The sequence below is a fragment of the Drosophila ananassae genome, chromosome 3L, assembly GCF_017639315.1.
Source record: "Drosophila ananassae strain 14024-0371.13 chromosome 3L, ASM1763931v2, whole genome shotgun sequence".
NCBI classification, from domain to species: Eukaryota; Metazoa; Arthropoda; class Insecta; order Diptera; family Drosophilidae; genus Drosophila; species Drosophila ananassae.
Window position 1 is genome coordinate 14,283,244 of NC_057929.1, and position 16,527 is coordinate 14,299,770.

A 16,527-nucleotide genomic window follows, 5' to 3' on the forward strand; every position below is an offset into this window, starting at 1 on the left:
CGCTAATGGTTTTTCTATTAATTAAATTTTAAAAGGTAGCTCCTTTCATTTTAAAGGGTACTATTTTTGGTATTTTTTTAAAACTGCAGTGACTTCTATTGTGTAAACTTCTATTTAAAAGCTATACAGTAAAACTTGCTTAAGCTGAACAATAAAAAACCATAAAACACATGTATATTAAATATAAATAATGTGGAAAACAAAAAGGCTCTATACTATAACTATAACTATAAAGAAAATAAAATGAGTTTAATATTACCTTAAGATATACCATAGTTCTATACTTCCGACAAGGCTCACTGTGGTATACATTATGATTACAAAGTCAACCAAAAGTAATCTAAAACAGCATTTTGCAAGTTCTTTTTAGTCGCGACTTGTGAATTGCATTTTATATGCGAGGTTTTGACTTTAGATTCTATTCACCTACATATGTACGAAAGAGAATATAAAACATGAATAAAGTAACGTGATGTCTGGCATACTTTAATTTAAAATTAAATATTAAACATTTAAAAATTCTGGCAAAGTAATTATTCTTTGGATCGATATAAGTGTTTTCTATTAATTAAATTTTAAAAGGAGTTATATCAATTTAAAGGGTTCTATTTTTGGTATTTTATTTGAAACAGCAGCGACCTCTATTGTGTAAACTTAGTGGCGACACCTTTCGTTACTTTTTAAAAGCTATACAGTGAAACTTGCTTAAGCTGAACAATAAATGCATTAAAGTCAAATATATCAAATATAAATAATGTGGAAAGCAAGAAGTCTCTTCTATTTGGGATATAGTAGCTAGCATGTCAAAAACACAGATCCTTTAAGCCTATATTAGTCTTGGTAAGTGGGAAAAGTACATATTTTATGGGAAGAGTTAGATCTATAGATATCATACTCTCTCAGTTAATTAAACCCTCTCTTTTTTTACTGATATGGGTCAGAGTACAGTGAGCCATAGATAAACTCGCAGAGAAACTGTATCTCTCTGGAGAATGTGAAACCATCAACAGGCAATAAATTGTGTTGGATCCCCTTGCCTGAGACGCCTCTGGATAACTGGTTTGTCCGACTTGGATGATAATGATGAACATTCGGGTCACTCGGCTCTCGAGCCACGGGCGACTGATTTCAGTTGGAGTTTACCTGTACGCTCTCACTGTATCTTACACTATCGCAGTGGGACTCTCTCTTCTTTTCAGGGAGAGCGGTGAGAGTACGGCGAGCTGAAAGATAAGGAAGCAGAGAAATTGTATCTGAGTATCTGAGGACCGAGCACATTTCCGCAGCCATCCACGGGCGAGGAATTTCAGTTGGAGTTTACCAGTTGGCCGGCATAGGTTCGAAAATCGGAGATCGGATCTCACAGTTTCTCGCCTCACACAGATACCTCACACTCGTGCAGGTGCCTTGGTGTTTGTAATTTGTTTACAGTCGCATCACAGCAACAACAAAATAATAAAAACAACAACAATAACGGTGGAGTAAAAGATATAGAAAGAAGACGAGGCATAACAAGAGAAATAAGAGAAATACGCGAAAAAGAGAAATTTCATCCGTTCTAAGCCAAGAAGATTGGAAGAAGATACAATATCTGAAAGTGCAACTGGGATTATATTATTTGGGACTATTGTTTATTGGCTATAATAACCACACCTGCTGAGCAGCCATGGCCAGGTAAGTGTTACTCAATGTGGCCGAAAACAACGGTTTTTGACTTTGTTACTTATATTTTTGGCTAGCTAGCCCGTTTGACAACTTTCGGCCTGGCTTTTTTCTCATTTTTTTCTCATATTTTTCTCATTTCTTCTTACCGCTTTCGAGCTCTCTTTTTGTGAGGTTAGAAATGCGGTGCAAAGTTCGAAATCCGAAAGATATCTGCACCAGGAGATACGTATGCTAAGTGTATCTCTAAAATCAATTTGAACTTTGGTTACGACCGTGTTAGATTTCAGCTCGAAACAAGCTCCGAAAGTTTACCTCCGAAATTCTACGAAAAGCTTAGCTTACAGAGTTAGGATTATAGAGTCTGGAGCTTGAAAGGCAATAACTTCGGTTGAGATGCCAAAATTTTCTATTTTATGGCCTTTATTATATTTTTAAATTTCTGAGAAAGTCCGGCTGTTGACGCGTTGGCGACTAATTCTGTTTCATTACGACCCGCCAGCAGGTCATTAAGTCAGACACTTTCTTCCCGAACGAGAATCTATCACCTGAGAGCCCACCTGCATTCGCAAACAATGGAAAGTTTTATTAGCAGCTTGTGTGAAAATGAGATGCAGATACATTGTCACGATACCAGTTAGTGAACACCAACTTTGACCTGGCCGAAATCCCCCTTTCTCTGATATTGGCCAGCCCCCTTGGCTGATTAATGACGTCAATGTGGCGACCAGTTCCCAGTGGCTTAAATGTTTAGCCGGAAATCGAGCGGAAAATTACAGGTTGCCAATTGGAAGGAGCCGAAGGGAAACAAGATCATTACATATTATAGCCCTGCCCAGTGTCCTGGCAGGTTGCAACAACATTTTCGGAACGTTCATTAATAACCATAAGTGGGGAGATTTATGGGCCGCCACAAGGTTGGCGGTAGTTGGTAGGGTCAGTTACCCAAAGTAAGCCAAAAGGCCCTTAAGTGTTGAGGTGGGGCAGCCATTAAGTTGAAGTTCGGGCTAATGATATAGGGGTTCTAGACGCCACCTCTAAAAATTCAGTTAAACGTTATGTGTGATTTATAATTTTATAGTTTGTAACAATAGTTAAACTAAAGTTTTCAACCATTACTAATTTGAAGGTAAAGCAAAACTTAATTTCAAAGAAATTTTAAGTGCTGGCATAGTACCATAAATTGCCTCACTTAATTAGCCCAGATATGGCCCACATTGGCCAGGCCAACTGGAAAATCTAATCTCAAAAGCGTACTTTTGATGGCAGGCTGATAAGGAGGCCAATTTACAGTAGCCATGGCTAACAAATTAGAGCCAAATGGCAAGACGGAAACCCAAAGACAAAGCTTGGCAAATTATTGGCCATTTGTCTTGATTGGGTCCCCTGTCCCTTTCGTCTTGGCCGCAAAGTGAAAGCTTAATTTTGGCGCTCACCAACAACCTCTTGAGCTTCGAGCCTGGCCCTGGACGATGACTGGCGGGTCTTGTGAGTAAACACCAGCACCTGTGAAGGCTTCAGCGGCCCTCTGTCTCACTCCGGGAGTGTGTTTGCCGCCTCGAGGGCCTCCTTTAATTGCTGAAAAGTGAAAATTTGCATTCGCTTTTTATTGCAAATATGCAAATGTAGGAAATGTTGCACTCGCTCCCATCCGAATGCCATTAGTTATGCAGAAAATTATATCACGCACCGGCGACACTGGGGGGGGAATCCGAAAGAAAAAATAAACAAATCATCCTCAATGATCGCCATTATAAAATCATTTGGCATAACAAAAAAAGTGGAGACGGCTAGCTGGAGATGCGATGGAGGTCATTAAAAGAGAAATGCGCTGGCGATGGCGAAGGGGTTGGCTAATTGAATGATCATGTTGCGTGTTGGAGGCCCACTATTGTATGTTTGGTAAGTCGATCGGAAAGTTGGGAAACTGTCTCCCCGGTACATGAGAGATGGAGGAGTGTGTGTTACAATTTTCCATTAGATTGTAAGGGGATTACCTAAGGTTACCTAATTGAATGCCTGAATTCCTACTAATAAGTGCCCAAGTAGTCTCCCCCATTATCCCTAATGAACAAATCTACAAATCACACTTCAGCACAAGTCCACGAGATGGAAAATCATTAATTGCTAACCAGCTTAGTTAGTACCTCTGCTTAATTCGCGGCTTGCTGGAAAGACAAGTTTCCAGTCGAGTGGCAGTCGACTCCCACGAGATGGATTTGAATTCCAGCATTGACCTGCCAGACACCTGCTAACAAATCATTAGTTAGATCAATATTAGGGGTTCGTCAATGGGCACTTAGAACCCACCCAGCCCGGGGACCGCCAAGGGAAACTGGTTTCGGCAGCCACACACACTTCCCCGGAACTCCCCGGGTGAGCTTTATGGGTGAACGAGTGTCGTAAGCTGGCCCCGCCGCCGATCGCCCATTTGAATGGGCGATGAGAGAAAGTTTGGTTCATCTTTTATGGCATCTGTAAATATAGACGGAGTCGTCGCAGTGGTTATATAAACAGAGTAGCTAATAGAAAAACTCTTCTGCTCTTTCCGCCTCCAGTTCACCCATCACAGACTTCTATGCGGGACGCAATGTGTTCATCACGGGCGCCACTGGCTTCGTGGGCGTCACCATTGTGGAGAAACTGCTGCGTGAGGTTCCCAACGTGGGCACCCTCTATCTCCTGATGCGTGCCAAGAAGGGCAAGAACGTCCAGGAGCGCCTCGAGGAGCTGAAGAAGAACTCCGTCTTCGACAAGTTCAAGGAACTGCAGCTGGAGTCGCGTCTCTCCAAGATTGTGCCAATCGAGGGCGATGTCGGCTTGGAGAATCTGGGCATCTCACCGAAGGATCGCCAGATCCTGATCGACAACGTCAATGTGGTCTTCCACTCGGCCGCCACCCTGGACTTCTTCCAGTCCCTGAAGGAGACGACCAACATCAACCTGAGGGGCACCAGGCGGGTGGTGGAGCTGTGCCAGCAGCTGACCAAGCTGGATGCCCTCGTCCATGTGTCCAGTGCATATGTGAATGCCTACATCACCAAGGTCGAGGAGAAGCTCTACCCCTCTCCCGATGATCCAGAGAAGATTATTCAGCTGGCCGAGACATTGAATGACGAGGCTCTCAAGGAACTGGAACCAAAGTAAGTATATATCTGATCTCCCAGACTATTTACTAATAACATATATGTATTACAGACTCCTGAAGGATCACCCCAATACATACACCTTCACCAAGCACCTGGCAGAGCACGAGGTGGCCAATGTCTCCAGCAAGTTCCCTTGCGGCATTGTTCGTCCCAGCATGAGTGAGTTTTGATCTTCTTACTTGGTAAACTTTACTAAATCGATGATCTTTCTATCCTAGTCACCGCTGCCTGGAAGGAACCCATTCCCGGGTGGACCATCTCAAAGAACGGACCCCAGGGCTTCTTCATGGGCGCCTCCAAGGGTATCTTGCGACGTCTGCCCCTCGATCCATCCATTATCATGGACTACATTCCCATCGATGTGGTGGTAAATGGCATCATAACCACCGGCTACTATGTGAACTCACTGCAGGCCAAGAATGGCGGTCGTCCGGCTGAACTGCAGATCTTCCACCTGACCTCCAGCACCTACAAGCCCTTCCGCTTCGAACTGATGGCCGACAAGATCAATGGCTACCTGCACGACTATCCCCTGAACAGTGCCGTGTGGTATCCCAATCTACGACTGGTCAAGAGTCTCTGGGTCTTCAGGCTGAGCGCTATTCTGTTCCACTTTATTCCCGGCTTTTTCCTGGATCTGGTTACAAAGATCGGAGGCGGTAGGCCCATGTGAGTATATATTCTGTCTAATTTCCAATCAGATTATAATCGCAATTCCTCACTTTCAGCCTCGTCCGACTTCACAAGAATGTGTGGAACTCTCTGAACACCCTGGAGCGCTTCATCTTCACGGAGTGGCACTTCGACAGCAAACGCCTACTTGCCCTCTCCAAGACCACAACCGCAGCGGACAAGAAGAAGTTCTTCATCGACATTGGGGAGCTGACGTGGGACGAGTACTTTGCCAACACCATCTTGGGCGTTCGCCAGTACCTCAGCAAGGAGTCTCCCAAGAACCTGGAGAAGGCGCGTCGCAAGGACAAGATGTAAGTTGATTAAGGAAATAGACTGTTTACGCTTCTATATCATGGTAAATTATTTATTATCCATCAGCCTCCTGGGTCTCCATGTGGCTCTTCAGCTCTCGTTCTGGTACGGAATCTTCAAACTGATCGTGTGTGTTACGGGAGTTTCCGGCGCCAAGGCGGCTCTGATCCTGCCAGTTCTCTATTATCTGTTTGGACTGATCTAAGACGCCGAATATTTTCTCATTCTAAGTAGCTCTGCATTCTCCAATGTTATTTATGCTAAATGCAATTTGTACGAGGTTTGGTTTTAAAATAAATATAAGAAAACTAAAATGCGAAACTTTTCTTTTATAATAAAAGCTCAGATAATTTATTTATTTAAAGAACAACTTATTAAACATACTACTATTATTAAATAAGCAGATATTTCAATTAAAAATAAATTATTTAAAATTATTCCGCCAAAATATCCAGGGCTGGAAAATGCCAACAGGCCGTGAGTGCTGCCACATCGTGGAACTCTCATTATTCACATTTTTTGTTGTTTCGACTCGTTTACCCGGTTAGGGAAGCAATTTAATTTACGATTTGCGTGTCTGGTTCTTGTTTTCGTGTATTTTTGGTAATTTCTTTTCAATACAAATAAGTTTTTTCGTTTTCTAACTCTGGTCTACATAAAACCCAATAAACAAATCGATATATCGATATTCATTTGTTGATGTGTTATCAACAACAGCTGCATAATTGCAGGAAAAGCGCTTTCCCAAGGAAAAGCAGGAAAAGCGCTTTCCACCTTGACCTTTCGCAAAGCCACAAGCAGAAACCTTGGCCTCTTCGAGTTGGAGCAATGTTTTGAGCCACTGTAAACATAAACAGCTGAGAATGCGGCGCCCAGAAGCGGAAAGCGAGCCCTCGGACACGGACTCTTCGGTGGCCTCCAGCCAATCCAGTTGGGAAGGGGGTCGGAGGGCAGTGCGACACCAGAGGGGAAACTCCCAGAATGCATACACACTGAAAGCGATGGCGCCAAGGTGAGTCAACGACAAGGGGCAAAGTTCCCATCCGGGGCTTATCTTTAAACGGAAATCTAAAATCTTATCTCGTCCATAGACCTTCCGCTGGCCCCGGCGGCTGGCTCTGCCTGCTGGTGCCCTTGGCGCTGGGAGTCCGCCTGCTCCACACCCCTGCCCAGTGCCAGAGCCAGGCCTGGATGCAGTGGTTCCTCACCATCGCCGCCTCCGGAATGGCGCTGGAGAGTCTATGTTTTTACGTTTACGCCTTTGTGAAGACGGGTATCCTGGTCAAGTGCCTAGTGAGCCTGCTACCCGGAGCAGTTACCAGCTTGTGCTTATATTCCCTGGCCCAGACATCGCCCCTTTTTTCCGTAATTGTGGGCTTCCTGCTAACCGTCTCGTACCAGCATCTGTATATCAGCGCCATGAGGGGCTTCGAGAAGTCCTTTACCTACGGAGAAGCCTCTGTTTTTGTCCAGGGTTTGGTCTTATTCGCCCTGAGTGCTCTACATAATTTTTGGGAGCTATTTCGCGACGGGACCTGCGATGCGGATGACTTCGAGAACCTTAACAAGATCATGGTGGTGAGTTTTCTCGCGAACTCCTTGAGTTGACTTCAAATAACGTATCCTAATCACCATTCCAGAATGCCCTCTTCTGGTTGCTTAACTTCTGCATCACCCTCCTGGTGTTTCCCAGGATGCGGAAGCCTCTAGCCTTCTACCCTTTGCTGGGAGTGCTTCTTCTGGCCGTCACCTGTTTCCCGGTGATACAACCCCTGCCTCTGATCGCCCTGGTCCAGTTCTTGATCCGCGACTATAATCGCCTTGCCATCCTGGGCTTCTACCTGCTGCTGGTGGCTCTGACCGCCGTCACCGTGTCCTGGCAGCTTGGCAATTCCACGAAAGCCAATACGCGAGTGCGCAAAATCTTCCACCTGTTGATCGTCCTTGTCTTTGTACCCGGCTTGGTCTACGAATGCGCTTTGCTCTACTTGGCTACGGGAGTTGCTCTGGCTGCCTTTGTGGTTCTGGAGGTGGTGCGACTCCTCGAGGTTCCCCCTTTAGCCGGACGATTAGCGGAAGCTTTCCGTTCCTTTAAGGATGAAAAGGATGCGGGCCAATTGGCGCTGACTCCGTTCTGCCTGCTCATTGGCTGCTCAATGCCTATTTGGCTAACGCCATGTCCCTGCTATGGAGGTGATACTCTGGCGCTGCTTTCGGGCGTCTTGGCCGTGGGCGTGGGTGACACAGCAGCCAGTGTGGTGGGCTCCAAGTTTGGACGCAACAAATGGGGCAGTAAGTAGCTTGATTTGGCATTCAAGACCTTTTTTGAATTCTCTCTTCTCTTGCAGAATCCTCCCGAAGTTTGGAGGGCACCATTGCCTTTGTGGCTTCCATCTTGCTCTCCATTTGGCTACTGGACGCGTTCGGTCTGGTGGCGATGACCCAGGCCAAGTGGTTCGCCTCGGTCTTTGCCGCTTTGAACTCGGCTTTGGTAGAGGCTTTCACCGACCAGGTGGACAACCTGGTGCTGCCCCTGATATTCTACATCATCGTTGGCCTAGCCTGAAGCGTTGATTGTGGGTGTAAATAAGTTGTGATTATCACATTCCTTGGATTATTTATTTGTGTGTTAGAAATTAATAATTAAACATTCTAAGTGTTAGCAGAGCTCTGTAATAATAATATTTCCCTAGAGAAGGTACTTTTAAGCAGCTAAGCTACAAACCTATAAAATTTAAATTTTAAACATTTTTATAATTATCCCAAATAAAACACAAAATATAGTTCAATTGACTTGTGTATATAATTACATATATAAATTGTATAAATTGTTTTTGCTGCTGTACAAAATTTTGAAATTGTATAAGGTATTCCTGAACTTTGTGTATCACATTTCGATTTGAGGACCACCGAACGTCCTCGAGAATCGTTTCACATTTAAATGGTATCAGTTTATCGGCAGTTAATAAGTATACGACGCGACACAGTTTACACTTAGCTTACGACTACAAACATTTTAAGGTATTCTCATCATTCCGTGCCCGGACAATAATTGGGGGAAAAAACAAATTGCTTCACTACACTTAAAGGAACATTGTAACAAGAACAAAGCGACATTGGACCCATATTTGGCAGTCACTTCCATTTCTCTCTGGGATTGGGTGGCCTGGCCGGGAGGCTAAAGGTACTCCTGTTTGAAGAACTCGTGCTGCAGGCAGGTCAGGGCCGGCGGACGCACTCGCATGTCATAGGAGAGCATTTTCTGGAGGATAACAAAGAGGGATTATTAAAAATCCTTATCAGAGAAGAGTATTCCACTTACATGTAACAAATCATCGGAGAACTCGCATAAACTGGGACAGAAATCCTTGGGTCTCTTGGGCAGTCTTTGGGGAAACTGTTCCCTCGACACTGAGATGGTGGCAGGCCAGTCCTTTTCCGAGGGGCGACCTGTAAGTCTGAAGAAGGAGGACCAATAAGTGGATTCCTTTGGAAACGTCTCTCTGAAACTCACTCGAAAATGCGATCCAGTTGATTCTTCTCGGAGTTGCCCGGAAACATGGCCCGGCGATTGAACATTTCGAAGATGATGCAGGCACAGCTCCAGATGTCCACTGCGCTGCTGTAGGACTGGCAGAGGAGAACTTCGGGAGCACGGTACCACAACGTGACCACCACCGAGGTGAGCTTCATCTCCGCGTCGTAGGTCTTGGCCAGACCGAAGTCGGCGATCTTGAGGTGGCCCTGAGCGGAGACTAGCAGGTTCTGGGGCTTGAGGTCCCGGTGGACGATGCGGTGGATGTGCAGGAAGTCCACGCCAGTTAGAAGCTCGCGGGCGAAGCGCTGGAGAGGATTAGGAGGTTCAGAATCTATTACAGACACAACAAAATAACACCTACCTGCACTGTGGAGACTGGCATGCCGGTTTTGGGCAAACTATCAATGAAGTCCGACAGATCCTGCTCCAGGTGCTCGAAAACCAGAAGAACCATCAGATGGCCGTCCCGCTCCAGAAACTGGCATACTTCGAAAAGTCTGAAAAAAGAGGGGAAACATCCACTTAAGTATTCGTGTATGTATTGGGTATAGTCGAGTCTGGAGGAGGGGTGATCCAAAACATCGAATTGGTGATATTCTTTGTTGGAAATGATGTTTCCCCACCGACTGTTATAAAATGTTTCTTTCTTTACTAGCGCCAGTGGCCATGCTGCGTAAAGTTTTGGAACTAAGCTGAATGCTCAGAAGAAACACATGCTCATTTTTACGATCTAACGATCAAAGAGAGCATAGCAGAAAGAGTAAAGTTCAAAGAGTAGACAACTTTAACATAATGTTAAAGTACATCTCTGAAAATGGCTTGTCTTGATTTAAAATATTTTTTAGAACTCAAAAAGGTTTCTTACCACAAAAAGAAAACTTAATTTTATTAGAAATAATAAAAATGTAAACCCCATTCATAACATCAAACCAACAATGTTGCACACCACAGTTTCAAACTTCTCTCCAGCAACGCCATCTGCTAGTTAACATTCTGTTGTCTGATCTAGCCGTTTCCAACATACGATATTCGCTCTCGCTGCCTATCGACTCTCAGGTCAGTTATCGAGGCTGTTAGGCGCGCGCTCTGTTAATTTGAATTTAAAACGGCTGCTTGGCCATTACTTAATGTCAATACGAAATCAGCGGCGTTATCAGGCCAAAGCAAAGCGGCGCCGCTTTCGAGTTGTTTGACTGGCATATGACAGAAGTGGGGGAGGCAGGGGGCAGTGGACGGGCAGTGGGAGCACCTCCAACCCCGTGGCTACCAGCGGATCGGCGAAATACTGCAGCTATATAGTCGGCCAAGATAAACAGAAGCGCCTGACATTGTAGTTCGTTATTTTTTACTTTTCAAATGACTGGGCAAATAGTTGGGGCGCCACCTCGGCCCCAATAACGAAGTGATAACATGGCAACAGACACCCCTTATAGCGAAATTATGGCAATAGTATAAAGTCTAATTTATATTCAAAAACCCCAACCGCAATACCCACTTGACGATATTCTCGTGATCGCTGGCATTCAGCTGTTTGAGCAGGGAAATTTCTCTCAGTGTGGACATGGGCACTCCGTTCTCGTTCAAGGAGATCCGCACTTTCTTTATGGCCACTATGTTTCCGGTTTTAACGTCCCGAGCTTTGTAGACGGTTCCATAGGCCCCTAAAAGAAATAAAATACAAAAAAAGTTCCAGAAAATTAAAGAAATACGAATACAACGAAAAATGCTAATCAGCAGCGGTGGAAAGAGGAGAAACAGAGAGAAACAGCAGAGCCAAGGCTAGGCCAGATAAGAATGTGGGGGAATTGCCAAAAAAAAGGGGGTGCGGGCGGGGCAAGTGCGAAAAAGAATAGAAACGAAAGTCAGCTGGGCTGATAAGAGGCTCCAAAAATGCCGGCTGATTGCCAAAACTATTCCAGTTCTTTGGATAGAAAGAGAGTGGAGAGTGGAGAGCGGAGAGTGGAGAGCGGAGAACGGAGAGCAGAGATCTAATCTGTGTCATGGGTGTATTTTTATATCGTATATTATTCCTCAGGGAACAAATAATTGTCAAGGATCTATAAATCAAAAATACCAAATCACTTAGTCACTACCACCTTAAAAATAATACCAAGTTTCAACATTTTTGATTTGCTATTTAATATAATTAATATTTTAGAGAGGGGGAGCATCCCAATCAGAACGAAATGCCACGCCAGAGACTAAATGTTGTCACCGGAAATTTATCGCCCCTCCGGACGGATGGACGGACGGAGACATGCGTGGGGCACCAGACCCCGACTATTTCGGGCGACATTGACAGACTCTCGTACATGATACCGAAAAGGGGGGTGGCCTGGCCCCAGGGTGAGGGCCTCCCCCCCTCCACCATCACCTGGCTCTTGTGAACTGTGCCGCTTTTTTGGCTTTTTTTCGCGTCAGTTGGAGTCAAGCACAAGGCCGTAAGCACGACTTGACTCGTTTTGACTTCGGCTACTGGGCTAGCGATTTGCTTTAAAAAAAAAAATAAATAAAAATAACAAAAAAGTCGAAAAATTGCGCAGAAACAACAAGAGCTTGGAGCAAAAGCGAATGGAAAGGGGCAATAATTGAATGAATACGAAAAAAAAAACAAAGAGAAAAAGAAACCGAAACAGACACTTGAAAATGTAAGTGTATTCCGTATAACAGATGAGATCCAAGCCCCTTGGATCCCCCCTTCTGCGGCCCATGGGCGGGTGGCCAGTAATGAAGTCCATCACTAGTATTGGTTTCTGTTATTTCCACCTCGATGACGTAATTGTTTTTGGGTTTATTTATATTTTTATATAAAAAAAAAAAACAAAAAAAATAATGATTCGAAAGTGTTGCTAAAAAAAAAAGATGGGAGGCCACTTGTCAGAGCATCGATCCCCAGAGGGATCAAGACAAAGAAACACGTAGCCCTCGAGAGGAACCGGAAAAGTATGCAAGGAAAAGTGCAGTTAGACCTTATAGAGGGGAAGTACTGAAGTTTAGGGTTGCCAGGGGGTTTATTTTAAGGGTTTTATCGATTATGGAGGTCCTTAAACACATTTATGAATAAAACGAAACAAATACTTCCAAAAAAATATAAAAAAAATTAAGTTATTGAAGGTTTTTTGTTTAAAAATCAAATAAAATAGTACTTAGTTATACAATTACCTTGTGTTTGTAAACAAACTACTTACGAATTTCCAGCATTTGCATAAACAAACAGAACCCAACTACCTATCCGAACCCCAACCCCAGCCCGAATCCGAATCCGAATCCCAGGCCCCGACCTATCCCAACAACAAAATCCGCTTTCGCTTACCTGTTCCAATGATGTTGAGCTCCTCGTAGCTGAAGGGATCTCCGCATCCGGATCCCTTCGGATTGGACATCTTCTGGCGCTTCATTTGGGGCGGCGAGTCCGGCATTTGGGCGGAGTTCACGGATTCCATCGTGAAGGGATGAAGGTTAAGTGTCTCAGAAGTCACTTGGACTTGGCATAGGTTTCAGGGAGTCGGCAGTGGAGAGCCGATAACAGAGCACTGCAAGTAGGGCGGAAGTGGAGTTATCGATCTATTAGCTGTATCCTTTTCCCTCTCAGAGAGAGAGAGAGAGAGAGAGAGAGAGAGAGAGCGAGGGTGGGGGAGACCTGTTGCCCAAGGAGATAAGGTAGCACTCGCGATAAAGACTGGTGTGACAGGTGTTAATGGGCCTAAAAAAAAAGTCTTCTATGTGCTCTGGTCTGGTATTCTACACATGCTCTGCCCAGCATGAGAAGCACACACATACAGAGGGGCGGTCGTTGAACTTGGCTAATGATTTCGTGTATTTTTACTTTTATTTTTTATGTCTAACCGATCGCGGCAACCCTAGTTATGATTTATTCAAAAGTGTTTTTTATTCTCTTCTCCCACCCCGTTCGTTTTTCGTGAGTCGTTTTGTGGCTTCTTTCTGGCATCCTGTTACTTTTTACAGGCCATACATAGGGATGACCCCAACTCCAGTGGTGTTATTGTAACGGCGGCTGGAGCTTAACAGCAAAGGGTTGTCACCGTTTCTCTCAGTGTGGGAGAGCAAAAACAAAAAAACAAGAAACAGAATATGTATGTTTTTGTTGCTTTTTGTCAATTAATTCTAATCGCGGGCCAACACAAACAACAACAACAAAAAACAAGCTAACAAAGAGAGAGGCTACATTTCAGGGAAAAAAGTATTACTAGGTGTTTAAATCTGGACAAAGAAAAAGTTATTGTTGCAATAGTTGCCGACAGCTCCCTCTCTTTTTAACCTCTTTCCACTGATAACACGCACTTGTTCTCTTTTTGTCTCTCTTTTAAGACTTTTTTTTCAGTGTATTTGAATTTCAATGGTGATTTTTGGGGAACATTTTTGTTTCTTTTTTATGCGAAAAAAATATTAGTTAAATATTAAAAAATGTGTTTCTTATTTGCCAAGACTCACACACACACACACACACACACACACACAGCACGCACACACTCGCACAATAGCTTAGCGATCTTCACATACACAAACACACGTGTATATAATTTTTAATGCGCTTGACGAAATTTTTTTTTTTTTGCTTTTTGCTAATAACCAGCCAGAGCCCCACGATCAAAGGCGAACACGAATTCAAGAAGCACACAGGTGCCTTCCGGCGGCGGAATATTTGGTTTTTAAAACACCGATCTTCTAATTTACCAATATTCGTAAAACACCGATCGGCTAGGTTGTTTTGGTATATACTCTGAAATAATCATCATTTAGGCTGCTAGCCCTAACATACCTTCAACAGAGCGAAGAGAGTGCCTAACAGAGATGCCCGTTTCGCCAATTTTCACCCGGTTCGGGCAACAAATGATGTCCATTTGCGGACAACATTACGATATTCGTAACAGCGTCTTCTCTTCGACTGTTAGGCGCTCTGTTAAAAAATAGTTTACAGGCTCTGTTAACGTAACAATTGGACCGTTATTTTCAAAATCGTAATCAATAGTTGCTATAGTTCTAGTGTATTTCTGTAAATTTATAAGCTTATCCCAGCGAAAGGTGAAAAAAGAAGTAAAAATTTGTTAGAAAATAACATGACATTGATTTCTTGAAGACTTGGACTAAGTTAGAACATGTTACCACCATCAAACAAGTTCCAAACGCCAATCGCCCAACCAATTCTAATTTCACAAAACCAGAGTAGATTCCACTCTTATATGAATATATTCTATATAATGGGAATAATTTTAATTTAAAATTAAAGTATAATTGAAAATTTACTCAAATTACAAGATTTTGTAATAACAAATATAGAAACAAAGAATAGATATATCACATGAAGAGGTATCACATGACAATATATATTCTTACTTTGCGAAAATTTTAAAAGATTTATCTCTATTATAAAATAAAAAAAATACATCTATAAATAAAATACAAATTAAACAGCAAATCAAGCCATTTATTTTCTGAGCCACTCATTTGGAACTTTAACTCAAATTTTACTCACTGGCGCAAGCTAACAATAAATCTTAATGAATTGTTTCTCCGAAAGTGAGATATAAAATGTATTTTTTTAGCTGAGAGACAAAAACAAATACTAAAATAAATAACCTGAAAGCTTTATAAGTTTCACTCAAACCTTTGAGTTGGAAACCAATTTCTGCCCATCTGGCAACGCCAGACGGATGAGTTTCGATATCGAAAAGCACGATCAGTTTGGCGCCAAAGATTTGAAACCAATTAGGAAACATAATTTAAAAGACAATGCTATTTAACACTCTCCGTTTACCCAATCCATTTAGCAATTAGTTGTGCCAAAATTTCCATGATCTTTGGCCAAAACATATTAAATTAAAGCCCAAATCAAATTAGTGCTTTGACGGTGGAAAGCGTGTGACGCCGAAAGTGTTAATTGCCCATAGACCAGGGTGTATCAGTCGTCCAAATCCGCAGATGACGTACGTCCCCCATGGCCCCAAGTGAAAATGCAAACAAATAAAGCCCAAAAGGATGGGAAGAGGCCCAGGTGAAATGGAAACATCAGTACACACGGAACGACAGGTGGAACGTGCCCCTTTATCACCTTTCTGGCGCCGTTCGAATGTGAATCAATATAGCCGGAAAGCGCATCCAATCTTGGCCAATTAGCACCTCCTCCGCGGAGGAAGTCAACGCCCAACATCCGATCTGTGTACATTATGCATAACTTTTCCAATTAGAACGCCTGCATTTCCGAATAAATCGTGAATAAATCTTTAAGTGATTCATGGGGTTTAGAATTTTCGAATTTTTTTTTATTTCGATTTCAGGCCGGATTCGGTTAATACCGAATATTATTTGTGATGCCCACGCAAGCAGCCGATCCCTGATAAGCATTTTTATTTTGTTTTTCACTCTCTGACATTTGTCGGCCCGAGATGGCCCCGCTTATCGCCGGGCCATTTGTCTTATTGCGTTCCAAACCGGCTTTTCGGCCAAAAAACTAATTAAATGAAATTTATTTAACACGGTATTTGGCTAAAAATATCGAAATAGAAAAGAAATAATGAAAAATCGAACCAAAAAACGAACAAACAAACAAACAAAGACGCAAGTTCTAAAAGGCCCCTTGTTCGGATTTCGGGGGTGTTGACGGTTGACGGGTAATTTGGCTAAATGTTAGCCAATTGAATAAATCAGACCAGGCAGGCCTGCAGGGGAGCCAAACTAACCGGTTGGCCATTGACACGGCCGAAAGACAGGTATTGGGACAAGCGTCACTAGCTTTTAATGCTTAATGGCTCAAATGCTTCGAGCCATTAGCTCTTGACGTTCGGGGGACCCGATCTGATCAGATCACGTGCGGCCGGCAGGGGCAGGTGGACGGGGCAGGGGTTTCAGATACCTAACTATATCTTCATTATATCAATAGCTACTTCTATCTTGTCTATGTGTATCTTTATATCTTTATCTGTTTGGGCAGTCGAGCGTGGCGGCGGCGGCGGTGGCGCAGTCGGAGGCTGCTTGTCTCATTACCATTGAGAAGAACACTCGACCTTCGGATTCCTCCCCTCAAGCATGAAAGCCAAGCTCAAGTGGGTTGACAATTTTCCAAGCATTCCAAGCGGCCAAATGCGACATGCGTCACCCTCAAATAACCCAAAGCCGCCAATAACAATTTGCATAACTTAAGCCCATAATGATCTGCGAGGTGTTGTGATCCGC

At 43.5% G+C, this 16,527-nt stretch overlaps 3 protein-coding genes across 4 annotated transcripts; 2 read left to right on the top strand and 1 right to left on the bottom strand.

The window, feature by feature from the left end:
* The first annotated feature begins 1,266 nt into the window (after positions 1–1,266).
* LOC6496300 (putative fatty acyl-CoA reductase CG8306) lies at positions 1,267–6,112 on the top strand. Its single transcript, XM_001960611.4, has 6 exons — positions 1,267–1,674; positions 4,221–4,805; positions 4,861–4,970; positions 5,030–5,480; positions 5,540–5,797; positions 5,865–6,112. Exons 1-6 carry the CDS (start codon positions 1,667–1,669, stop codon positions 6,001–6,003), a joined length of 1,551 nt encoding a protein of 516 aa, XP_001960647.1. The 5' UTR covers positions 1,267–1,666; the 3' UTR covers positions 6,004–6,112.
* A 362-nt stretch (positions 6,113–6,474) lies between these two features.
* Positions 6,475–8,908, top strand: LOC6496301 (dolichol kinase). The gene is made up of 4 exons (XM_001960612.4): positions 6,475–6,810; positions 6,890–7,376; positions 7,439–8,090; positions 8,147–8,908. Exons 1-4 carry the CDS (start codon positions 6,662–6,664, stop codon positions 8,362–8,364), a joined length of 1,506 nt encoding a protein of 501 aa, XP_001960648.1. The 5' UTR covers positions 6,475–6,661; the 3' UTR covers positions 8,365–8,908.
* On the bottom strand, positions 8,583–14,116 carry LOC6494260 (cyclin-dependent kinase 4). 2 transcript variants are annotated; one of them, XM_014907208.3, is made up of 7 exons: positions 14,032–14,116; positions 12,650–12,869; positions 10,832–10,997; positions 9,698–9,833; positions 9,313–9,641; positions 9,121–9,256; positions 8,583–9,060 (listed from the first exon to the last, which is right to left on the bottom strand). In XM_014907208.3, exons 2-7 carry the CDS (start codon positions 12,777–12,779, stop codon positions 8,977–8,979), a joined length of 981 nt encoding a protein of 326 aa, XP_014762694.1. In that variant the 5' UTR covers positions 12,780–12,869; positions 14,032–14,116; the 3' UTR covers positions 8,583–8,976. The 2 variants fall into 2 exon arrangements, with proteins under 2 accessions (XP_014762694.1, XP_001960649.1); XM_001960613.4 differs by lacking the exon at positions 14,032–14,116 and adding an exon at positions 13,616–13,731.
* Positions 14,117–16,527: the final 2,411 nt, after the last annotated feature.

What these genes read in the sequence shown, in the direction of transcription:
- LOC6496300 (XM_001960611.4), top strand. An exon ending in CTCAAGGAACTGGAACCAAA is followed by an intron (nt 4,806 to 4,860) that starts GTAAGTATATAT and finishes TATGTATTACAG; the next exon opens with ACTCCTGAAGGATCACCCCA. An exon ending in ATCGGAGGCGGTAGGCCCAT is followed by an intron (nt 5,481 to 5,539) that starts GTGAGTATATAT and finishes CCTCACTTTCAG; the next exon opens with CCTCGTCCGACTTCACAAGA.
- LOC6496301 (XM_001960612.4), top strand. Translation starts at nt 6,662, where the DNA reads ATGCGGCGCCCAGAAGCGGAAAGCGAGCCCTCGGACACGGACTCTTCG. An exon ending in CTGAAAGCGATGGCGCCAAG is followed by an intron (nt 6,811 to 6,889) that starts GTGAGTCAACGA and finishes TCTCGTCCATAG; the next exon opens with ACCTTCCGCTGGCCCCGGCG. An exon ending in TGGACGCAACAAATGGGGCA is followed by an intron (nt 8,091 to 8,146) that starts GTAAGTAGCTTG and finishes CTTCTCTTGCAG; the next exon opens with AATCCTCCCGAAGTTTGGAG.
- LOC6494260 (XM_014907208.3), bottom strand. Translation starts at nt 12,779, where the DNA reads ATGGAATCCGTGAACTCCGCCCAAATGCCGGACTCGCCGCCCCAAATG. An exon ending in GATCACGAGAATATCGTCAA is followed by an intron (nt 9,834 to 10,831) that starts GTGGGTATTGCG and finishes CTCTTTTTTCAG; the next exon opens with ACTTTTCGAAGTATGCCAGT. An exon ending in TCTCCGATGATTTGTTACAT is followed by an intron (nt 9,061 to 9,120) that starts GTAAGTGGAATA and finishes GTTATCCTCCAG; the next exon opens with AAAATGCTCTCCTATGACAT.